Consider the following 25,477-nt stretch of genomic DNA (forward strand, 5'->3'; position numbering starts at 1 on the left):
TCTTTTGTGCTTTGTAGCGATGGTTTTAAATTAGGTTATTATAATGACTTATTCCGTGTCGAGAGACAAGTGTCAATAGCTGTTTAGCCGCTCAATTAATTCAAATTAGTCCCTGGAGACTGTTCTTCTCACAAGGTTACTGGCTATCTTTCCGTTTTATTAAGTCATTACAGCACGGATAATCCACACAATTATCAATCTGATAAATCTGGCATTTAACAAAGTTAAGCCCTCATCTTTCATTACTTGCTCACAAATAACATACCAGGAACACCAGAGTCATTGTAACACTAATATTAATTTTATTGAACAGTATCTTAAGAAAAACAGTACACGCAGTGTTGATCATTTTCATACAAAATAGGAGGTGGTAGAGATGAGGGAGAGGAGCTTTAATCCATTCTGGCCTTCAGGGTACGTGTGGTGATCTTGTCCTTCTCACTGTAAAAATAAGTTAATCAAGGTACTGTCACTACAACAACACTGACCAGAGCATTATTAATATCACCATCTAAATGTCATTTGTATGAATCCTCTGATTAATTACACATTTAGCAGGTATTTAATAAAAAATGTAGGCAGTGGAAGAGGAAAAGTATGACTGTACTTACATGACTTGCACAATGACACCCATGCCTGAAACAGCATCCCTGTCCACTGCATTCAGCATGGCTTGGGAGATGGTCTCAAACAGGTCCTCTGGTTCCTGCAGGTGTCAAAAATAACCATTGTAAATAAAAAATAGAGATATAATCAACTATCACAGTCAATGTATTATCTTACAATACAGTACACAACCTACCATGTCTGGCTCCCAGAGAGATTCACACATGCCGTACATCTGCTCTGAGCAAGTGCCGCTCACAACAAAGTCCTCTGTCACCATGGGGCAGCCAATCAGGTCCAGCGAGCAGATAAATGGCTCAAAGGTCTTGGGGTCCAGCCCAGCGATCACAGGCTCAATGTAGTATGGTCCAAATCTAAGACGAGGGATACACGTTTGATCAGTCACAGACTTGCCACCAAGGCGGAAGTGGAGACTTGTATATGAAATACTGTGCTTCTTCACATCAGTAAACTCACCTCCTCTCATACAGCAGGTTGGAGACCATGCTCATGAATGTCTTGGGTTTGATCTGACGCCCCTCCTTCAGCTCATAGAGGTTCAATCTGAACTTGAGCCTCTGGGAACTGTTAGAAAAACAAAGTGGACAATTAATATCACCTGCAAGGTCAATCTGTTCCACTGACCATCCAAATACTCTGGAACTTGGGAGAGAAGACGTGCACTGATGGACCAGTGCACACTTACACTGTCTGTACGTCAGTAGCTAGGCCAGCCAGACCAATGTAGAGTCTGTCTCCCATGGGAAAGATCTTCTGGAAGTCTGTGGTCACCATCTGAGCCTGTACACCGAATCTTCGATCTGCTGCAATGGCTACACATTGCTTACCCTTCATCGCCATGACGGCACCACCATTATAGGACATAATAGACTGGAGATGGAACACAAGGAAGGAAACGAGGGAGAGAAGTTATGAGTAGCAATCATGGGACAATTTCAAAACCCAAACATTGTTTCCATCACTAACTATTGAGTTACTAACTTTGACGGGTGACCCTCATTACTTCAAACATAGGTGAATTAGTAGAAACATTGGCATACCTATTAACGACAAGATTCTAAACTTCCATCAGACTCAAGTTGCATGATGTTGCATCCCTCTTCAGATAACTAGTGATAACATTAGTCAGCTCATTCATAGACTTGCGTTAGTGACAAGAATCCAGTTTATAGCTAACTAGGTAGCGAGTTAATATAGTAGTTATGTTTGGAAAATGACTAACACTAGTTACATTTTCGTTGAACAAGTTAGTTAGCCATGCCAAAAGTCCCCTGCAATGGTAACTAGCTAGCTAACGTTAGCAAGCTAAATGCTAGCTACCATACTGATTAGGCAGCCGGTTGCTAACGTTAGCTAAGCTAGTTTTACAAACCAATCTACGGACCACAAGCTACATGCATACATTATTTGACATCGTCTTACCATTGTGAATACGTTGAGGTATCTTCCTTAGTCGTGAAATATCTTGTAAATGTTCACTATTTTTAATGACTGCGGATAACAATCCCAGTGACTACACGATTTAGAACAGTCGGAAATCAGCCACCCTTGCTGTTTGAAACGTCATTCTGTACTACACGATGATTGGGTCTGTAAAAAGTTCCGGGTGGCCATTGGTGTTATCGTTGACGGTTGTTAGGGGACTGTGCTAACGTTCCTAGTTTGTTTGAAGCGTGCAAAAGTGAAACAATGAAAATAAAGACAAGTTATGGGACCAAACTTTGAAAAAAAAATGTACAGTAAACTATGAGCCTGTGACTAAAACACCGAACCACTGGCGATGGGCACCTCTTAAATCCAGCATTATTATCCTATAAAACAAAAGGCTTTCATTGAACAATGTACGTCTACTTTATGATGATGCTGGTGGCAGTGTGCCTGAGAATTTCGTCTTCATAGGACGTTTTCAATTATTATAGTTTTCTGAAGGTGTATCAAAGCAGTAATCAGCATCACATACATGTAAACTCAGAGTATTTAGTTTGTTAGCCCCCATCTCAATAGAAGCTCTAGGAACAATGTTTTATTAAGATCCAAAATTATTCTCCGTTACAGCAATACACTAAAGATTTCCAAGAAGCATCATTTACAAAAGGGTTGTGTCTGATAAGTTTGAATAATCCTAAACATTACAGAGAACAAAATATACAATTTCCACTTAAAATAAATCCAACATTGCTCATTCTATAAAAGGTGAGTATGGCTTGCTGTTGCTGGTGAATGGCACGGGTGAGTTTTTCCATTACAGAGGAAGTCAGATCCTTTGCATTGCTTTAGTCAGGGCAATGGCTAAGGGGAAGTTTCACAGGGCTCCGAGTACAAATACATGGTGCCTCTGCAGTGTCTGTTTTGTTTATTAAATTATAAATTAGTTGGCAGTCCTGGCAAACCGGTGCACATATTTCAGTGTGGTAGCTGGTGCATATTTTTACTCTCTCCTCAATCAACCCATTCCTGCTTCTTCTAGTTCTCATCTCCTCATGAAATTCTTCTCCAGGGATGCGGGGGTCCTCTGTATGGAGTGGATGTTTCTCTTGACTCGATCCTCCAAGGAAGAGGTGGAGGCACTCTCCAGCTTCATGTTACTGCAGGGAAGGACGCAACAGTTTTAGAGGACCAGACAACAGCCAGAGGAAGCATGCCATACGTGCGTGTCAGTCAGTGAGATACTTACTGGATAAAGCCAGCGTTGCGGTCATGCTTGCCGCCTTTCTCTTTCTCCCGCTCCTTCTCCTGTTCATCCTGTCGTTTGTAACTTCTAATGTTGCTTTCGCGCTCTTCGTCTCTCTGTTTGGCAAAGTCCATCATCTCTCTCCTCTTCTTCTCCAGCTCTTCAGCAGAGAGACATCTAAGAGAATATCAGGCAGATAAATATAGGGATAAGAAAACCCTTTAGGATGGGGTGGTGGGATTACCATTAGTTCACTGATGATTGAACCCAGGTGTGATACTTGTATAAACAGGTGCTGTGGACTCTTACTTGGTAGTACTGCTCTGACGCCTTTGGTAGCGATCTTTCTGTGGGCTGGGGGGGGCGCTGGGGCGCTGGAACTGTGGAACTTTAAACTGGTCTGTCCTGTGGGATGAGTGGTTCTCTGATTTGTGAGAAGAGTGGTTGTCTGTCCTGTGAGAGGAATGATGGCCGTTCCAGTCTGTCCTTTGAGGCGATCGAGAGCGGCTCCTCTCCTGAGAACGGTGCCTTAAGTGGTTGGTGGGCTTTGAGGACTGATGATGCCTCCCAGCTGGAAACTGAGGAAAGAAATTAGGCGATGAGCGGTACACATCTCTCTCATGAGGATTAAAGTCACTTTGAATTGATTGGACTAAGATCTAACAACGTTCACTGTCAATATATAAAGATTGAGCCGTACTGACCTGTAGTCCATAGCCAGCGGGGACACTGCGATGGTGGGAATGTGAGTGGGTTGTTTCTTTGGATTCCTCTTTAGAATGGTGCCTAAGTAAAGATCCATCACTCAGTTAACCCAATGAGTCCCACCACAACGCTGGAATGTTTTGGACTTCTAACCACTTTTAAACATGGTGTGTTTGAGCTACATACTTATGGGTTGTACCATTGGATTAATCTACTTATTCTGCATCCGTCGGTGCTAACCATTAGTCTGTGTGATTATTAACGGCGGCTGAGATAGAGCTGTGTTTGAGAGACACGGGCGAATGTCTGTAGAGTCCGAATAGTTTCAGCTACCCATCTATGAAAAGCTCAACAACACACACACGTAACATGTTTTGCTCTATGACGCTCACAAGCTACAAAGGAGTCATTAGAAGGTAAGAGGTTCTTCTACATAGAATATCATAGGACATCCCAAGACATAGTGTCCATGACACTGAAATAAGCTCAGTTGTCACTGACTAGTTGGATATCCATTTCCCAGTGAGCAAACGGTTTCTGTAATTACAGCATTCATATAAATTAATTTTTATCAGGTTTTTGCTTTGGCGGACCTTTTTTCTTTATGGACATTTGTCAATTAACGCAACTACTTAAGTCAAATTGTTTTGTGTTCTACTTGTAGCCCTGGTTGTCCTGAAAAGAAAAGAGTAAAACACTTCACTGAGAGGCTAAACATAAGAGCTAGACATGCAGAATTTTGCTGGGGTCTAAGGACTGATAGGATTGGGGCGGCAGGTAGCCTAGTGGTTAAGATCGTTGGGCCAGTAACCGAAAGGTTACTAGATCGAATCCCCAAGCTGACAAGGTAAAAATTTGAACAAGGCAGTTAACCCACTGTTCCTAGGCCATCATTGTAAATAAGAATTTGTTCTTAACTGGGTTAAATATATCTTTTTTTTTTAAATAAACAAACAATCTACCCCATCCAGAAGTTGCTGTCAACAATAGAAGCGGCAAGCTATATTTTGTAAACTATCACAAAATGCTTACAAGATCAAAACAGTTCAATTGAACATCTGGTCATATTGGCATCTGTTTACTGATCCTGAGAAACCTCTATTGAAGTTAGGTTTCAGGGGCACCTGTGTATTTTGTCTTCGTCCACAGAGCTTGAGCTCAAGCTCCTTCTCTTACGCTTCTTCTCCTTTCTCCTCTCTTTCTCCTCCCTTTTCTCCTTCTTGTCCTTCTTCCTCTTCTTTTTCTTGTCTTTCTTTTCAAGATTCTGACGCAGCTGAAAGAAAATAAAAAGTGAAAAACTGTTGCTGCTTTAGAACCCAGTTAATCTGAAACAACAACAGGCTGAAACGGATTTCATCCCAGTTTGAATGGAGCCATCCAACTTACCATTTCTTTGATCTTCTTCATTTTCACTGGGTTTGTCAAGACCTCCCTCTTCTTCTCCTCCTCCCGTTTCCTTGAAAAATTAGACGTGTCATTATCATCAGCTCTTGGCTAACAGCAGAACATCAGTGTATGGTATAACAGTTGCTAGCTGGACACACTAAATGGTAAAGAAAGAGACAAGAGTGACTGACTTGATATCAAACAGCGGGTCCTCTCTGATCTTGGCGGCCATGTCGAGGTTGGATGCAGGGGTGGAGGGGTTGAAGATTGAGCCAGGCAGCAGGCCGGTTTGTTCGGATGGACCGCTCTCTGGCTCCTCAAACTGCTGGGTGATCTGCTTGTCGATGGGGCGTCCCAGTAGGTACTCATCACGGGACACCTGACCACCTGGCCCCTGGTACATCCAGTCCAACCGGTCATCTTTTTTCCTGGAGTAAAACAACAAAAAAGCAGTCGAGTGTTAGCGACAACATCCAAGGGGAGTATCTCTATCCATTTGTCTGTGGTGAGGGCACACTTGAAAATAGGATAATATCAAATAAAGCTAACTCATTTGACTTTTAAACCTAGACATGACAGTGGTTTCTCTATCAAGGTGAGACCTATTACTTCCTCCTCATCACAAGGGTCAGTGAGGGGAGCATTACTTTAGAGCCCCAGTCTGCTGAGCGAATCTGGTAATATCTTCTCGAGCTCGTTCCTCTCTCAGCTCCTTCTGAAGCTCCTCGATCTTCTTCGCCTCAGCCTCGTGCTTCTGTTCAGCCTTCCATACCCGCTCTATGTTTTTCATAGTCTGGGGATGCCAGCTCTTCTTCAAGTTCTGACAGAGATAAGAGAAAGTGATATTCGATATAATTAAACAGAACAGAGAAAGACAGCTACAATTGATCAATACAACCATCATTTCTGAATTCCAATTGTTCCTCAGGGAAGGCAAGGAATTACTACTTCTGAGTGACGTTAACTAGCTAGGTAGTTGTGTAACAACATAACTGGGAAAATATTAAATAAACACACCTTCAAAATGTAATTAGTTAAGGGTCAACTTAGTTAACTAGCTACGCCAACTAGCCATCGTTGTCGTGGCAGTAATAGCGTTTCTCTTCACTAAACGCTAGTTCAGAAGTTGGCAGTAATTGAATTGTGTCGAACATGTAGGTGGTTTTGTGATTAGTTAGCTTTCTAGACACAAACAAAACAAGCATGCGTAGCTAGCTAAGTTAGTTAGCTTTTAAATCTAATATTTGATACTTACGAGGTCACCTCCTCCCATGTTGACTTAGATCGTCCAATTGAGTAATAAGATATGAATAAACGTGTCCTCTACCTATGTGGTTATTGTATCTGACAAAACACATCTATGTTATTATCTAAATAACATCGGCATTTGCATGCTAGGTTAGCGTGTTGTGTTTTCTTTGTACTTCCGGACTTTCTGAATATTTGTCTGGTTGTTTAAGAGTGCGTTCTTCTTCTTCTTCTTTGGATTCTTCTTCTTCTTCTTGGGGATTGGGTTGGCGGATAGCATCAAACTTTGAAGGTGCATACACCGCCACCTACTGTACTGGAGTGTGAGGCTAGTCACGGTGTAACTATATTAAATTCCCTTCATTAGTCCTGTTCCTCTAAGAAAGTGAAATAGAGCCGTAGTCACCACTTCCCTCCCCTTCCCTCCCCCACTTCACCACCCAAACCTCAACCCCGTCCAGCCTCTCAGACCCTTTCACACAATCTCTCCCTGTCATACAATTCACAAAATATCAACACAGGCTCCACCGTTTCCTCCACTAAACATTCATCATGCAGACCTGTTTCACGTCTTCCTATTATCCACAACATGGCATTCAAACCTGTGTGCCCAAATCGTAGTCTACTGCACACAACTTCCTCTGTCCTACATCCCATACTCCCCACCTCTTCCTTTACTGACCGATGCACGCAATAAAATGGCCTCCCCTTACTACTAGCATCCCACTCCCTTTGTCAAAAATTGAGCCCTTTTGCCCAGATCAAGGACTTAACTTCCCTGCGACCCAGTGGGACCTGAATATCTACCCCCTCTCTCCTCACAGCACTCTTAGTCACCACATCAGCCTTCTCATTACCCTCCACACTCACGTGGGCAGGAACCAAACAAAAGCTTGCCACCACTCCCATCCTTTCGAGTCTCATTAACAGCAACAAGTCTCCCCTATCCGACCTGCCCGTCTTCGTTCCTTCCTTCCGTCTTTAGTCTCCCTGTCCCACCTCCTTAAATCTGTCATCTATGATCAGGTTGAACAACATCGGACTAACCACACTTCCCTGAGGAGTACCATTGTCCACTTCAAACCGCATTGACAATTCTAACTCCACCCTCACCCGTATGACTCGATCGAACAGGAAATCCATGATCCAGTTATACAGACGTCCCCCAATTCCCAATGAACTCAACTGGATCAACAACCCTTTTCTCCACACGATATCGTAAGCTTTCTCAATGTCAAAATACACAACACTCATCACCTCTTTAATTGTCAGGGCCTTGGTTATCTCTGTACTAACTGTCACCAGGGCAACCATGGCAGACCTCCCTCTCCTGAATGAGAGGAGGCAGGTGGGAGGAGCTATAGGAGGACAGTCTCATTGTAATAGCTGGTATGGAATAAATGGAACGGTATCAAACATATGGCAACCACGTTTGACTCCGTTACATTTATCCAATTCCATCCATTACAATGAACCTGTCCTCTTATATCTCCTCCAACCAGCCTCCACTGTCCTGAACCCACTCTGTGCTAAGCTCATCAAACCCCTAACTCCCAAGAAATACATAATCCTACTCACTATCATCTTTTCCATCAACTTACACGTTGGCTGTAAGTGCGATAGGCCTATAACTGCCGGATCTTTACCTGGTTTTACAGATGGCAATATCACTGCACATTTTCCACCCAGCAGGTATACAACCCTAACACTGTTTCCAACACACTGTCCAGTGCATGCTTAAACATCATATAACACACTTGATCTTCTCCACAGCTCTCCAACGCCCTTGTCGTCTCAAACATAGAAAACTCTGCATCCATTGCTTCTCCTGACTCCCATTTCCTCTTTAAGACATCTCAATGCTCCTTTAACTTTCCCCATGTCTCCTCTTACTCACAGAATGCGTTCAAGACAAGAGCCACATCAAAAACCTGTTCCGGGTGCGTTCAAGGACAATGCTGCGCTGTGCATTGTCCTTGAACGCACCCGGAACAGGTTTTTGATGTGGCTCTTGTCTTGAACGCATTCTGTGAGTAAGAGGAGACACACACACACACACACGAGCTGGTTCCAGCAGTGCGTCTTATAATAAATCATGATGAAGTACTGAATAAATAGACAACATACGTCATACTTCTTTCTATTTTAATTTCCATAAAGGACATTTCTCTATTAAAATTACAAGCAAGTCTTAAAACCAAGCAATAGTACAGCAGTACTTAAATTATTACAAAATATTGTTTAAATTCATATATACTGCGACAACATACTACAGTAATCCTTAAAATAAGGTAAGTTTTAAATAATATTTTAATAATCTTCAATCTGCTCCTATCTAACACATACAACTCAATAATAGCATTGATGATAATAATAATAGAGATAGCCAATAGGCCTTTTTTTATACATGTATCAAGTGTTCCTAGGTAGGCCTATTGGAAATGCACTACAACAGGGGAATTCTGACCCGAGTTAAGCGCGTGTAGTAGGGAATGTCATTCCTTTTTTATGCACTTTTCTCTCTACAGGTATTCTGACCTTGAACTTAAGCATGAGAATAGCATGCTATTCACTTGCTATTTGTTTGGGGTGGACATTTTAAAAAAAGAAGGTGTGGTGAAGGTGTGTCTACAGATACGCCATGTTCTTTTTATTTTAGTATTTTTCTCCACAATTTTGATCTTGTCTCATCGTTGCAACTCCCCAATGGGCTCGGGAGGCAAAGGTTGAGTCATGCGTCCTCCGAAACATGACCCGCCAAACCCTGACAACCAAAGGTCAGCCTGCAGGCACCCGGCACACCACAAGGAGTCGCAAGAGCACGATGAGCCAAGTAAAGCCCCACCGGTCAAACCCTCCCTTAACCCAGAGGACGCTGGGCCAATTGTGCGGCGCCCTATGGGACTTCCCGGGGTCTGTAGTGACGCCTCTAGCATTGCGATGCAGTGCCTTAGACCGCTGTGCCACTTGGGAGGCCCTCAGATACGCCATATTTGAACCTTGTCTTGACTTAATTCCCTCATAACTGATTATTCATGAATACTTTCCTAACCCTAAATAATATACAAGATCTACCAATTGGTGCTGAAAAGGAGATGAATATGCGTGTATTTAGGCCTACATGGCTTTCTTTCATTGATCCCTAATATTCTGAACTGTTCTATCCATATATTCTAATGAGTCTGTCAAGACAATTCTATTAAAGGTACACCACATTTAAAGGGATAGCTTTAGATAAATGTACTGGAAACCCTATTGGAAGAAAACTCCACAACAAAATTTATTGGCCAGCAAGTGGGCGGGTTTTCAGCGGTTTAATTATATGTATCAGCACGCGCAAGGGAACCGCACCTGCATAAGGTAAGACTGAATACCAACTACTGTGAAGTGCGTAGGAAAGACGTGTGTAGCAAAGGCGTACATTTCCTAAGTCTGAATCAGGCCCCAAGAGATTTGCAATAGATGAGTCTCAAAGTGATGTCATTTCATCACATTTGATACACAAAAGGCAAGTAAAACCATCAAAAAAACACATTTTATTTTATTTAGGGATGTTTCTAATGGGGGCTACAATAAACACCTCAGTAAGAGATCTCTACATAGCTAAGCACATTTTGACTCAAAATGCAACAATGTTTTCCTAACAAGGCTAATTTGTTTTACAGTGAGCACTATAAGCTAAGAAGCCTAAACCACGGCACACAGGCCTAAGCCTATTTAGAAAGGTCTATACTGGATTCCTAAAACTTTATCGAAGTGCATCTTCTATCAAGATATAAATGGTTATTTATGACTATTAATATCAAAATGGGTTCTAAACAATTCCACTCCATCTGTTTTTGGCTTTATGCTTGAACAACCTTGGAGGAGGAATTGTTGCTTATCCTGGAAGTTGTTGTTGTGACAAAATATGGTTTACATAAATTCCTCTCAATTAGGGATTTCAGTTCAGCTTACATTTCAGTCCAGCGTACATTTCATGATTAGTGATGTATCCAGCCTGTCTTTTGTCCAAGGAAATCCTTATCAGCCTGTTACTACAGTAGGTTCTGTGAAGTGTGAAATGGGTATTGTGTGGATCGTACACTATCAGCGACAAGACAAAGGAATTACACATTTCCTGTGAATGAGATACGCTGTCATCATGTGACATTCACACCAGCATAGCCGAGATAAGGAGTGTCAAAAGATGAGCAACGGTGCTTTTCAGTCACAGCTGAGGGATATTTAAACGTGATGATACATACGGTGCATTTACTGTAAGTGGAATACATGGATAACACAATTAATGTCTTCTTAATGTACATTAAACAGAAAATATATTTGTTGACGTAAAACATGGAGTATGAATACCATGCTGTAATGTGCTGTAGTGGGACATCTCTGCACTTCAAGTGCCATACTTTTAATTCATTTGCCGTCTACAGAGCAAATGGCGTCCTTTTTATTTGAACCGCCCACATACCGCACCAAAATTAATTTTAGTGGTGCTTTACTGTGGTGCTCTTTGGCGAAAGGTTGACGCCAACATTATGCGTGGTCAAAACCAAAAATACAGTGTGGAATTTTCCAGTGACATGTTCATACACTCACGTACAGTATATTATACACAGCAAGGCAAGGGGGTGGGTTAAAGGGTGGGGAAAGGCAGCCAACACAACATACCAACATATTCTAACCCTCTACTTCCATTGCCTTAAATTCAGTTAGATGTATGCAGTGGAGACTGGAGAGATTGATGGCTTCCTGGAAATAAATATCTCTCCAAGTAGCTAGTAGTTTTACTGTAAACACATCAAGCACCATCTTCAGTTTAGCTCGTTCTCAAAGTCTCTATGGATAGATGGTATAATAGTAGTAGCAGCAACGGAAGTCCTAGCACCTAGCAAGTTTTGGCTCTGGTTTGGTTGCCACCAAAGCTTTCCTTAAATGGAAGACAACATCTAAAAAATCATTTTCCTTGATTCCTTAGATGGATATCCTTCCAGTAAGGCACTTGACAGCTTGTCCTCTGTTGGTGATGTAACATATGCTCTTTGGTTTTATGTCTGTCTATGCTGTATGGTGCTGTTATGTGTGATATGATGCATTCTTAAAATCAGAGGGGCCTTTGTTGCCTTATGTTGTTCAATGCATCTGGTAGAAATAAACTATCAATTTATAATATAAAACCCTCTATGATTCTACCTCCACTGGACTACATGTATTATAAACTATGGATTCTCTGTCTGATAGAAAGGGGCTGATAGTAGCCCACCGACGTTATCTGTATAGCATTCCAGATGTGGACGGGATACAGTTAGCTGGACTGTCCTGTCCCAGAGGGGTCTTTCTCACATTTCGGCTGCTTAAGGGGTGCCTCTGTGTCAGATGCAGTGGCGTGGGAGGGCTGAGGAGAAGGTGTGTCAAAGCTCTTCCCCATCCGGCCCCCCTCTCCATACATCCTCTCCTCCCCTGGACCGGATGGAGACTCGTGCGTACGCATGTGCTTGGCCAGGTGGTCGTTGCGCATGAACACGCGGGGGCACATGGTGCAGCTGAACTTCTTGGCACCGGTGTGTGTCTGCAGGTGTCGCTGAAGTTCGTCAGAGCGCGTGAAGCGCTTGCCGCAGAAGAGCCAGTTGCAGACGAAGGGCCGGTCCCCGCTGTGCCAGCGCAGGTGGGCCTTCAGGTGAGAGGTCTTGGCGTAGGCCTTGCCGCAGCCCGGGATGTGGCAGTTGTGCATGTGTTTCCTCCGGTCGTCATCAGTGCTCTGGCCCATCTGCTCGGCATGGACACAGTTGGGGCACCGGCACACAGACTGGCCTGAGCCCCTGGAGGCAGAGCGGCGCTGGGGCTTGGGCCGGACCGAGGTGCCACCCTCCTGTGGCTCCTCCAGGGAGTATGACTCCGGCTGCAGGAGCTCAGGTCCTCCCAGCGGCTCCATCTTGAAGCCATCCTGGGGGTAGAGGTGAGAGTGAGCTGAGTGTGAGGCTGGGGCGAGCTGGGCTAGCTGAGCAGAAGAACACAGCTGGGGCTCGGAGCCGTAAGGCCCCAGGGAAGACTGCAGTCCCATGGAGCTCTGACCAACTGCCTGTAAGCCCACACCCTGGCCCGCCTGCAGGTCCATCCAGCTCCCTGGCCCGGTGTGGAGGTCCCACCATGAGGGAACGTTCATCTCATCTGAGCTGCCACCAGGGGGTGCTGTCCGTAACCAGGGTTCATAGGGGTGGGCCATGAGACCAGCTGCTGTCTGTGGGATACTGGTGTTGAAGGCTGAGTCTGGTGAGGAGTGAGCGGTAGCCGGGTGGGTCCGGGGTGTGGTGGGCTGACTGATAACTGGGTAAAGATGTGTAGACTACCACATGGCTGGATGGAGAGCTTGAGGGTTCTGTCCACGATTACAGACCTGTGGACAAAAAAACGGAATGTCAATTCTTGTAAGATTACTGCTTCTAGCCAAATGACTTGAAATACTGTTGGGCTACAATGTAACAAACACAAAACATGCAAATACTTGATTTCAAATCCTCCAACCACATGTAACCCCCCCCCCCCCTCCCCCTCCCCTCCAAACCCAACAGACACGCCCCCGTCTTTATGGACACCCACCCCATTTCTCACGCTGCGTGGCCGAGGAGAGAGCAGACGGAATGAGGGGAAGGAGACGAGGGGAACAGAAACGTGTCCGGACAGAAACCTGCCAAATGCATCCGATGCCAGGTACTTCCCATGGTGGAGGACAGTCAAAGAGAAAACAAAGAAAACAACTTGAGCAGCCCTATGAAGAGGCAGAGGCAGAGTGGAGATAAATACGAAAGGTGGTGGAGGAAGGAGGAGGAGAGCGAGAAAGAGAGAGAGGAGTGTTGACAGGAACAGCCCCGTGCAGAGACGGAGGTAAAAAAAAGGAAGAAGATCCAGGGAGGTAATGGCTGCGGGCCAAGATCTACAGTGTTTGTACATCTCTGAGATTTTCAGAGATGAAGCCTAGCAGACAGAAGAACCAGTTTTATTTATGAATCACACATGATTTACAACAACATCCCTTCGAGGCGACTAACAAAAAAAGAGACGTTGCGATGAAAAACCCGCCTCCTACACACTGGCGGCAGCCGTTTCTGACTGACGGCTTTCAGAAGCCTGCGAATACAAGTCCAACAATAACACAAGAACAATGACTTTATCCATATAATTGTGGCAGCATGCTCGAAGACAGTCAGCATCTTGTCCCCATTGCATTGCAGTGGGTAAACTCCAATGGACCATACAAATGCTATAATACATACCCCACAAATTAGGTTACCTTAGAATTTTGAGAGGTGACGGAATGCACCTGTTCAAATTATAGGAGTCGAGAGACATTTTTGCCAAAAAGCTGTAACCCAATCTACAGGAGACGCTTACTTGGTTCAAGTCACAAAAATGATTCAAAAAATGTTCTGGCCCAAAATTATGAGTTGTCGTCTACCCCCCAAATATATGCCATTATTTTTACTGCAGGAAACAGTAAAGCTGTAAGGGTCGGAAGAGGTTACTATCTTGTTTGTCTGAAGATCCTAGGTCGTGATACCATATCTGGGAGGGAGAGACCATACAGCACCCAGACAATTAAGCTTCAATAGAAAGGTCAAGGTTCAATGGTAGACCTGCATCCTGTCCCTTGTCCACAAAACCATTAAAGCCAAGCTATTTCCACAACTTACAGAAACTTTGAAAAGATAGCATACAACTTGTGAGATTCAGATTCACTCTTATCCCTTCCAGTGCTTGAAAGGGAATGGACAAGGTATCAGTACACGTTAGGTACTGGTACTCAAGCAATAGAACATTTGGGTTGTGGGTACTCCCTACCAATGAGCACGGGGCCAACTCAAGCGCAGATCCCTTCAATGGATTTTCAATTTGCTGAGACAACAAACAAAGCCTTGAATACCAACAGGATTACGAGCTATGCTTTGAACGGGTCTTCCCATGGCCCTCTTCAGACACTAGAGAGGAGATGCTCTTGAGTCGGAATGAAATCGTAAAGCGATTAGTTTGGAATTCCAGAATTAGAGGTCTGGTGTTAAAGGTCAAGCTGGTTTATTTCACGTCGCCCTGGAGCCAGAGCTCCAACGATGCTCTGTAATTTTGGGGGAATGCGAGTCAGATGCACCGTGGCATGAAGCGTCCCCCTCTTTCTCCCTCTCTTCCCCTCCACTCGTTCGCTCTCTGATATAATAGCCCTGTAAACAAGTAAGAAAGTGGCCGATCCTCCTCCATTCACAAAAGTGGCTGGCTGGAACACTCAAGAGTATCCTGAGAGTAACAGCTGGCATGGGGCCCCTGGGGGTGGGGAGCCGGGGAGGAGGAAGGTGCAGGACGACAGGGCTGCATCGTAAAACCTGCCCGACCAAGACCTAACAAAGTCCCAGGTTTACTAGGCTATGCCCTACCAAGACCCAGCACAGCCCCCCCCCCCCGGTTTACTAGTCTGCCAGAGAGGAGGAGGTGCTCCAGGGGAGGAACGCATCACGGTAGATGACGAACTGACTTTAGGGTTATTCCATGTTGGTTATCGTTCTGATTCAGCCAGTAAAGGGAAAAGTACAGATTCAATTTAATAGCAGAATAAGATTCCCAATCTTAACTGTCACACCAATGAATAAAAACTGATAATGGACCGGAGTTTGTGGATTCTCCATACTTTTCTTTTTTACCATCCAAAATGTATTTCTATCAAACACAGACATTTAGAATGGTCAGTTTAGTATAAAGTATCTGTATGCCTACTTCTAAATATCTGTGTTTGTGTTTGAATGGTGTTTGAGTTGAGAAAATCTTGTAGTTTAGTCTGATATGTGATATAACGTCACAGGTTCCAATACGTTATAGAAGACTAAGATTCCCGTAGGATAGTGACTGCCTGACAGTTGTTTGTCTACTAGTATCATGGACAAATGCAACAACCTTGATTTGTTGTATGTTCATGTGGTTTTACATCAAATGTTGTAAATGTTACGCATTATGTGTCCAAATTTGAGCATATTTGTAAACACTCTTGCACAGACACGAAATTCCAATACTCAATCAACATGTGAAGATGGAGTAGAGGAAGTGTCTCAACTGGTGTGTCAATAAATCATCATGACTCATATCGAGACAGGTCTACACAGAGGAGCACAACCCATGTGTTGACAGTTGGACATAGAGTACACGAGTGATATGACACCTCCTGTCTCATTGTATTAGACAACGAAATAAACTTCTAATACACCTTCCCATTTCTATGGTAATTGAATGGGAAAACTCCCTAGCCATTGTGAAAACCTGTGAGGCTTAGGGTCCTCTGAGGCATATTGCCTGTCAACTTTGACATTTAAATGTCATTTAGAAAGTCAAGTGCTCTGGTAGGTTTGGCACCCAAATTCCTTTTAGACTTAATCACAAATTACGGTATCCTTCTTAAACACCTATGTTTGAGGTAAGTATTTACAGTGGGGCATAAAAGTATTTAGTCAGCCACCAATTGTGCAAGTTCTCCCACTTAAAAAGATGAGAGAGGCCTGTAATTGTCATCATAGGTACACTTCAACTATGACAGACAAAATGAAAAAAAAGGATTTTGAATGAATTTATTTGCAAATTATGGTGGAAAATAAGTATTTGGTCAATAACATAAGTTTAACTCAATACTTTGTTATATACCCTTTGTTGGCAATGACAGAGGTCAAACGTTTTCTGTAAGTCTTCACAAGGTTTTCAGGGGCGGCAGGGTAGCCTAGTGGTTAGAGCGTTGGTCTTGTAACCGGAAGTTCAAACCCCCGAGCTGACAAGGTACAAATATGTCGTTCTGTCGTTCTGCCCCTGAACAGGCAGTTAACTCACTGTTCCTAAGCCGTCATTGAAAATAAGAATTTGTTCTTAACGGACTTGCCTGGTTAAATAAAGGTAAAAAATAAAATAAAAAGGTTTTCACACACTCTTGCTGGTATTTTGGCCCTCCATGCAGATCTCCTCTAGAGCAGTGATGTTTTGGGGCTGTTGCTGGGCAACTTTTCAACTCCCTCCAAAGATTTTCTATGGGGTTGAGATCTGGAGACTGGCTAGGCCACTCCACGACCTTGAAATGCTTCTTACGAAGCCACTCCTTCGTTGCCCGGGCGGTGTGTTTGGGATCATTGTCATGCTGAAAGACCCAGCCACGTTTCATCTTCAATGCCCTTGCTGATGGAAGGAGGTTTTCACTCAAAATCTCATGATACATGGCCCCATTCATTCTTTCCTTTACACAGATCAGTCGTCCTGGTCCCTTTGCAGAAAAACAGCCCCAAAGCATGATGTTTCCACCCCCATGCTTCACAGTAGGTATGGTGTTCTTTGGATGCAACTCAGCATTCTTTGTCCTCCAAACACGACGAGTTGAGTTTATACCAAAAAGTTATATTTTGGTTTCATCTGACCATATGACATTCTCCCAATCTTCTTCTGGATCATCCAAATGCTCTCTAGCAAACTTCAGATGGGCCTGGACATGTACAGGCTTAAGCAGGGGGACACATCTGGCACTGCAGGATTTGAGTCCCTGGCGGCGTAGTGTGTTACTGATGGTAGGCTTTGTTACTTTGGTCCCAGCTCTCTGCAGGTCATTCACTAGGTCCCCCCGTGTGGTTCTGGGATTTTTGCTCACCGTTCTTGTGATCATTTTGACCCCACGGGGTGAGATCTTGCGTGGAGCCCCAGATCGATGGAGATTATCAGTGGTCTTGTATGTCTTCCATGTCCTAATATTTGCTCCCACAGTTAATTTCATCAAACCAAGCTGCTTACCTATTGCAGAGTCAGTCTTCCCAGCTTGGTGCAGGTCTACAATTTTGTTTCTGGTGTCCTTTGACAGCTCTTTGGTCTTGGCCATAGTGGAGTTTGGAGTGTGACTGTTTGAGGTTGTGGACAGGTGTCTTTTATACTGATAACAAGTTCAAACAGGTGCCGTTAATACAGGTAACGAGTGGAGGACAAAGGAGCCTCTTAAAGAAGAAGTTACAGGTCTGTGAGAGCCAGAAATCTTGCTTGTTTGTAGGTGACCAAATACTTTTTTTCCACCATAATTTGCAAATAAATTCATTAAAAATCCTACAATGTGATTTTCTGGATTTTTTTTCTTCTCATTTTGTCTGTCATAGTTGTCTGTCATAGGCCTCTCTCATCTTTTTAAGTGGGAGAACTTGCACAATTGGTGGCTAACTAAATACTTTTTTGCCCCACTGTAGCTGTTTGACAATAAGCCCTAAATTGATCTCCAAGGTTGAGCTTACACAAGTAGGGCTAGTATAGTGATTATTGTGTAGGCCTACCATTGATCAGTATTCTACTCAAACTCACAAGTAGCTATGTAACTTGTACTGAGGACTATTTTTTTGTTTGCTCATACAGGAGTAGTAAAAGCTCTAGTTCACACAGCAGTAATAGTATTTTGTGATTTATGAAATGTTTGATTTGTATTCCATTTGTATTTATCAAAGGGGTGCTGCAGCACCCTCCGCACCCCTACTTCGAATAACAGGAAGTGGTTGAAGAGCTTTATGTTAAGTGATGATAAAAAACAATTATTTGTCAATCATCATTTATTTGAAAAACACAGTTTCCATCACCATTTGTCACAATACAGAAAGTTAGACAAAATAAATATCCACCCGTCAAATGGAATAAAATGTTGTCGATCTTTAGAAAAATGTGCTTATTACTGCCGTTTCCATTACACATGTCGCAATGATTTATTCAACATTGCTTTTGTCGAATAATCCTGGGTCAATGGAAACCTGCCTAGACAGTCTACAGGGAGGAGGTAAGAGCCTGGCAAAGTGGTGCCAGGAAAATAGCCTCTCCCTCAATGTAAAAAAAAACAAAGGAGTTGACCTCTCCCAGTGGAGAGGGTCAAAAGCTTCAAGTTCCTTGGAGTGCACATCACTGAGGACCTGAATTGGTCCCACCACACCGACACCATGGTGAAGAGGGCGCAACAGCATCTATACAACCTCGGACGGCTGAAAAAAATCAGCATGGCCCCTAAGACCCTCACAAACTTTTACAGATGCACCATTGAGAGCATTCTGTCGGGCTGCATCACCGCTTAGTACGGCAACTGCACCGCCCTCAACCAAATCGCTCTCTAGATGGTGGTGCGGTCAGCACAACACATCACCGGGGGCACACGAGTCACGGTCTGTTCACTCTGCTACCATTTAGCAGACAGAGACAGTACAGGTGCATCAAAGCTGGGACATAAAGACTGAAAAACAGCTTCTATCTCCAGGCCATCAGACTGTTCAACATCCATCGAGCCATCTTCTGTAGTAAGAGACAAAGATAGACTCACTCCCTCACACAAAACACACACACAAGCTTACACGCACACGCACACACACACCTCATACACACACAGACTCCTGTCTCACAAATAGGCTCACAAACTCACAAACACATGCACATAGTACACACACACACACACACACACAGCCAACGTTGCTGTCCCATGTATATAGAGACATTAAACACTGGACCGTTTATTTTATATTTTTGTTTACTCTGTGTATTCATATACTGTATTCTTCATATAGCTTCATATAGCATTGTAATATACAGTGCATTCAGAAAGTTTTCACACCCTTTATCTTATTTCACATTTTCTTACTGCCTGAATTCAAAATAGATTAAATAGATGTTTTTTTCTCACCCATCTACACACAATACTCCATAATGCCAAAGTGAAGAAAAAAATCAGAAATATATTGAAAATGTATTGAAAACGAAATACATACAAATCTCATTTACAGACACTACCGTTCAAAAGTTTGGGGTCACTTAGAAATTCCCTATTTTTGAAAGAAAAGCAATTTTTTTGTGTAGACTTTGTTAATGTTGTAATTGACTATTATAGCTGGAAACTGGCAGCTTCATCAAATAGTTCCCACAAAACACCAGTCTCGACATCAACAGTGAAGAGGCGACTCCAGGATGCTGGCCTTCTAGGCAGAGTTCCTCTGTCAGTTGTCTGTGTTTTTTTTGCCCATCTTAATCTTTTCTTTTCATTGGCCAGTCTGAGATATGGCTTTTTTTTAGCAACTCTGCCTAGAAGGCTAGAATCTCGTAGTCGCCTCTTCACTGTTGACGTTGAGACTGGTGTTTTGCGGGTACTATTTAATGAAGCTGCCAGTTGAGGACTTGTGAGGCTTCTGTTTCTCAAACTAGACACTCTAATTTACTTGTCCTCTTTCTCAGCTGTGCACTGGGGCCTCCCACTCCTCTTTCTATTCTGGTTAGAGACAGTTTGCGCTGTTCTGTGAAGGGAGTAGTACACAGCGTTGTACTACATCTTCAGCTTCTTGGCAATTTCTCTCTTGGAATAGCCTTCCTTTCTCAGAACAAGAATAGACTGATGAGTTTCAGAAGAAAGTTATTTGTTTCTGATCATTTTGAGCCTGTAATCGAACCCACAACTGCTGATGCTCCAATTACTCAGCTAGTCTAAATAAGGCCAATTTTATTGCTTCTTTAATCCGACAACAGTTTTCAGCTGTGCAAACTTATTTGCAAAAGGGTTTTCTAATGATCAATTAGCCTTTTAAAATTATAAACTTGGATTAGATAACACAACGTGCTATTGGATCACAGGAGTGATGGTTGCTGATAATGGGCCTCTGTACGCCTATGTAGATATTCCATTAAAAATCAGCCATTTCCAGCTACAATAGTAATTTACAACATTATCAGCGTCTACACTGTATTTCTGATCAATTTCATGTTATTTTAATGGACAAAAAATTAGATTTTCTTTCAAAAACAAGGACATTTCTAAGTGACCCCAAACTTTTGAACTGTAGTGTAAATATTCACACCCCTGAGTCAATACATGTTAGAGTCACCTTTGGCAGCGATTACAGCTGTGAATATTTCTGGGTATGTCTATAAGAGATTGCACACCTGGATTGTACGATATTGGTACATTATTCTTTTAAAAAGTTTTCAAGCTCTGTCAAGTTGGTTGTTGATCATTGCTAGACAAACATTTTCAAGTCTTGCCATAGATTTTCAAGACGATTTAAGTCAAAACTGTAACTAGGCCACTCAGGAAAATTCAATGTCGTCTTGGTAAGTATATTTGGCCATGTGTTTTAGGTTATTGTCTTGCTGAAAGGTGAATTTGTCTCCCAGTGTCTGGTGGAAAGCACACTAAACCAGGTTTTCCTCAAGGATTTTCCCTGTGCTTAGCTCTATTCAGTTTATTTCTATCCTAAAAACTCTCTAGTCCTTGACAAGCATACCCATAACATGATGCAGCCACCACCTTGCTTGAAAATATGAAGAGTGGTACTCAGTGATGTGTTGTGTTTTTGGCCACATTTCTTGCAGTTTTACTTTAGTGCTTTATTGCAAACAGGATGCATGTTTTGGAATATTTTTATTCTGTCATTTAGGTTAGTATTGTGGAGTAACTACAATGTTGTTGATACATCCATATGTTTTTCTTATCACAGCCATTCAACTCTGTAACTGTTTTAAAGTCACCATTGGACTGGTGAAATCCCTGCGCGGTTTCCTTCCTCCCCAGCAACTGCGTTAGGAAGGACGACAGTATCTTTGTAGTGACTGGGTGTATTGACACCCGATCCAAAGTGTAATTAATAACTTCACCATGCTTAAAGAGATATTCAATGTTTGCTTTTTTAAAACCGTTTTACCAATAGGTGCCCTTCTTTGTGAGGCATTGGAAAACCTCCCTGGTCTTTGTGGTTGAAACTGTTTTAGAAATTCACTGCTCGACTGAGGGACCTTACAGATAATTGTATGTGGGGTACAGAGACGAGGTAGTCATTCCAAAATCATGTTAAACACTATTATTGCACACAGAGTGAGTCCATGCAAGTTATTATGTGACTTGTTAAGCACATTTTTACCCCTGAACTTATTTAGGCTTGATAATATACTTATTGACTCAAGATATTTCAGCTTTTCATTTTTCCACTTTGACATTATGGGGTAATGTTTATAGGCCAGTGACACAAAATCTAAATTGAATACATTTTAAATGTAGGCTGTAACATAACAATAATGTGGAAAAAGTCAAGGGGTGTGAATACTTTCTGAAGGCACTGTATCTACTGCTGTACATTGCATTCTGTTACATATACTGGATTCTCGATCAACTGCTGTACAAATTGTTTTTGGTGTATATACGCATAGATTACATTTGGATTTCTAATACAGTGTTATTTGGGTTGTCTACTGGATTAGTTCTGACATTCGTGATTTCTTGTTTCATTTTTTCTTTTTAAATCACCTAGGATTATATCATTCCCTTTCACTGAATGGGTTGTTCCCTGCCCCTGTTGATTACAGATACATTATCAAGGTCCTGAATGTCTTGGATCAATTTGGGTTGAAGAGAATCAGGCCTACGGAGCTCTATGTGAGGCATGAGGTAATGTTGTTTTATTTCTGTCAACTAAAAGTCACCTTGTTATGCATTTCAGTCACCATAACATTCATACTGTAGTTTTGTAGTCTACTACAGCATTGGAATATATTGTACGAGAGAGTCCAAGATAGGCTACTCCCCTATACAAATTGGTAAAAGATTCACTATAACATATTCTAATAATTGGAATACCATTTATTGTAAAACAAAATATTTAAAAAAGTTCCTAAAATGCTTTTTCGTTGATTTTGATTGTTGGTTTTGATGGTGATGATGGTTCACCATCATCCTCAGTGTGCTTTTCAACATTGGAAGGCATACAGATTACTGGAGCTAATTGTTCCCCTCAATCATAATGAATACCCTTGTGTGGCATAACCAATTTCTAAATCGAGGTCTTTGGGGTGGTGAAAACATAAAAACAGGAGATATTCAACAACCTTTTAGGGACTCTACCTCCTGCTTTATGTTTCATCTGTGACCAGGAAACATTCCCCTAAATATGAACTCAAACTGGAAAGGAGATTTATTCAAATTTCTACTTTATTATACTTTATTTTGATGCAAATTGTACACATTTTTCTATTTTCAAATATGGTATCAAATGCACAACCTGTCACTCAAACCCAATCCTTTCCATGAGTGGGGAATTAATTTGAATTAGGCCTACAATAATATATATATTTATATATATATTCATGACTTCACGACTTTCATTACAGATTATGAATTGAAATATGTCTTTCCAAATCTAAATTAAAATACAAATTGAAGATATAAATACTTACACTACGATATTTCCAATATTTTTTCTTACTTTTTCTTAAAAAGAAATGCTTAAATTTTTACCATATTTCTTTATTTCAAGTGGTTCTAGTTATTCCAGGTACAGTCCTCTGTTTCATTGTTCATGCAACTGTCAAAAGGATGTACCCGTCACTTCGATATTGTTCCACTACACAAGAAATACAATGCAACGGTTACCTCGTTGGTAAACAATGCGATGCTTATGAAACAAAAACCTTTATATTGAAACATATATAGCTACCTGTTTATCCAATGGTGCCCGTAGTTCTATTCCGACGCGATGTACGAATAGCTTTTTGTAGCCTATTATATTCACTGGTATGAAAATAAATAAATCACCTTGGCAGAAGTCAAGTAAAAGCCTTTGGTAAAATAAAAAAAACTCGAATAAAGAAATAGATATCCTGGTATATCATAAAGTTCCCTCCATCTCGAGCAGTTCAGGTGAGACAAGACAACGCTTCCACGTACAGGTAAGCATACTCAATGGTGGCAAAGTTTATAATAGGCTATGTCTCTTTTTCTTTTCGCAGGCTCCGCCCTCTTTCGGTGTGTGCCTTTCCTTTGAAGATGGTACATGGGCATGGCTCACTTACGTTACAACATTCGGACCCATTAGAAAGTTGACAACTTTTTGAACACTCTTGTTACATCATTTGGGGTTGTCTCAGTGTATAATACTTGTATTTCAAATGGATCTAATGTTTGCCCACTGCGACTTACTCTCAGAAAAACTTTACTCAAAGCAATTCTATAAAGAATTATGTCGCAATGCACTAATGCATTACTAGCAGCTAGTCACTTACAAAACAGTAGCCTACTCGTTTATTAGATTGTGTGTTAAAAATAATAAATCATTTATAACTGAATAAACTATGAATCATTAAAAAACATCAAAGCTGAGTTCACCAATACATGTCACCCATCTTATTGACCCCATGTTGACACAGTGGCATCTGGTAACATTGCATTGGTCATGACTGTCACTGGTCTGGTCACCATGTAGGCTCCTATGTCATCCTATGTAAACTACTGGCAACAGGTCTCTATAGCACAGATTGTATCTCTTAATTGTTATGCATACACAATGTACTGTAACCTGTTTATACACAATGTATAAACAGGTTACACAATGTACTATAACCTTCAGTATCAGTTCAATTCTCAACCGTCAAGAAACCACAATTTACAAAACAGTATCATATCCTTTCATCTTCTGCATGTTACAGGCAGTATAGGTGCCTTATCAAAGCTCAGTGGTGCCCAAATACATAGCTGGTCCTCTTACGTTTGCCAAATGAGAGGAAACACTTGTTAACTGTTGTCGGTCATACCAATGAAAATACGGATTAAATCCAATCCAACATCACTGCTCTTCACTGTTTTATTAGCCTCTTCTTCTAAAGTGTTTTATTTTTTTCCCTCTTCTCAGTTAATTCCTTTCCTGTCACAGCATGTTGGTGGAGTGACTTCAAATCAACTGACAAACAGAGGCCACAGACAGACCGGCGGGAAGTGGTTTACTTACTTACTGCCGTCTTCTTCTCTTTCTCTGAAGCAGCCGTTTTTAAAACGCTGAGTTTGTATCAATAATGCATGTTCATTGTGCCTATGGTTGGACTGCAACATAATAGGATACAGATGTATTTTGTTTTGTATCAAATTATGAAATATTGACTGATTCACATTTTCAGTAAAAAAAAAAAAAATGGTCCTGATCATAACCATGAACAATAACCATTTTGTTGTGTTACAACCTGAATTCAAAATGCAATGAATGCATGTTTTTTTTCACACCCATCTACACACAATACCCCATAATGACAAAGTGAAAACATGGTTTTCAAAATCTTTGTAAATTTACAGCCATTTTCAAGTCCTGCCGTAGAGTTTGAAGCAGATTTAAGTCAAAACTATAACTCGGTCACTCAGGAACATTTATCGTCTTCTAGGTAATCAGTGTAAATTTGGCCTTGTGTTTTAGGTTATTGTCCTACTGAAAGTTGAATTAATTTCCCAGTGTCTGGTGGAAAGCAGATTGAACCAGGTTTTCCTTTACGATTTTGCCTGTGCTTAGCTCCATTCTATAGATTTTTTTTATCCTGAAAAACACCCCAGTCCTTAACGATTACAAGCATACCCATAACATGATGCAGCCACCACTATACTTGAAAATATGGAGAGTAGTTCTCAGTAACATCTTGCATTGGATTTGCCACAAACATAACACTTTGTATTAAAGTTACTTTGTCACATTTTTTGCAATATTACTTAAGTGCCTTGTTGCAAACAGGATGCATGTTTTGGAATATTGGTATTCTGTACAGGCTTCCTTCTTTTCACTCTGTCAATTAGGTTAGTATTGTGGAGTAACTACAATGTTGTTGATCCATCCTCAATTTTCTCCTATCACTGTCATTAAACTCTGTAACTTTTTTAAAGTTCACCATTTGCCTCATGGTGAAATCCCTGAGGGTTTCCTTCCTCTCTGGCAACTGAGTTAGGAAGGATGCCTGTATCTTTGTAGTGACTGGGTGTATTAACACCATCAAAAGTGTAATGAATAACTTCACCATGTTTAAAGGGATATTCAACGTCTG

At 41.8% G+C, this 25,477-nt stretch overlaps 3 protein-coding genes across 3 annotated transcripts; all 3 read right to left on the reverse strand.

Annotated features, from left to right (window-relative positions):
- Nucleotides 1-279: 279 nt before the first annotated feature.
- On the reverse strand, nt 280-2,187 carry LOC115142560 (proteasome subunit beta type-3-like). The gene is made up of 6 exons (XM_029682099.2): nt 2,050-2,187; nt 1,313-1,497; nt 1,084-1,191; nt 803-980; nt 612-706; nt 280-441 (listed from the first exon to the last, which is right to left on the reverse strand). Exons 1-6 carry the CDS (start codon nt 2,050-2,052, stop codon nt 393-395), a joined length of 618 nt encoding a protein of 205 aa, XP_029537959.1. The 5' UTR covers nt 2,053-2,187; the 3' UTR covers nt 280-392.
- A 416-nt stretch (nt 2,188-2,603) lies between these two features.
- LOC115142561 (pre-mRNA-splicing factor CWC25 homolog) lies at nt 2,604-6,858 on the reverse strand. Its single transcript, XM_029682100.2, has 9 exons — nt 6,645-6,858; nt 6,037-6,209; nt 5,581-5,817; nt 5,390-5,459; nt 5,128-5,276; nt 4,003-4,084; nt 3,608-3,876; nt 3,302-3,475; nt 2,604-3,212 (listed from the first exon to the last, which is right to left on the reverse strand). The coding sequence occupies exons 1-9, from the start codon at nt 6,660-6,662 to the stop codon at nt 3,098-3,100; spliced, it is 1,287 nt and encodes a 428-aa protein (XP_029537960.2). The 5' UTR covers nt 6,663-6,858; the 3' UTR covers nt 2,604-3,097.
- Nucleotides 6,859-10,158: 3,300 nt separating this feature from the next.
- On the reverse strand, nt 10,159-23,354 carry LOC115142562 (transcription factor Sp6-like). The gene is made up of 2 exons (XM_029682101.2): nt 23,119-23,354; nt 10,159-13,025 (listed from the first exon to the last, which is right to left on the reverse strand). The coding sequence occupies exon 2, from the start codon at nt 12,852-12,854 to the stop codon at nt 11,937-11,939; it is 918 nt and encodes a 305-aa protein (XP_029537961.1). The 5' UTR covers nt 12,855-13,025; nt 23,119-23,354; the 3' UTR covers nt 10,159-11,936.
- Nucleotides 23,355-25,477: the final 2,123 nt, after the last annotated feature.

Source organism: Oncorhynchus nerka, linkage group LG15 (assembly GCF_034236695.1).
Source record: "Oncorhynchus nerka isolate Pitt River linkage group LG15, Oner_Uvic_2.0, whole genome shotgun sequence".
In the NCBI taxonomy this organism is placed as follows: Eukaryota; Metazoa; Chordata; class Actinopteri; order Salmoniformes; family Salmonidae; genus Oncorhynchus; species Oncorhynchus nerka.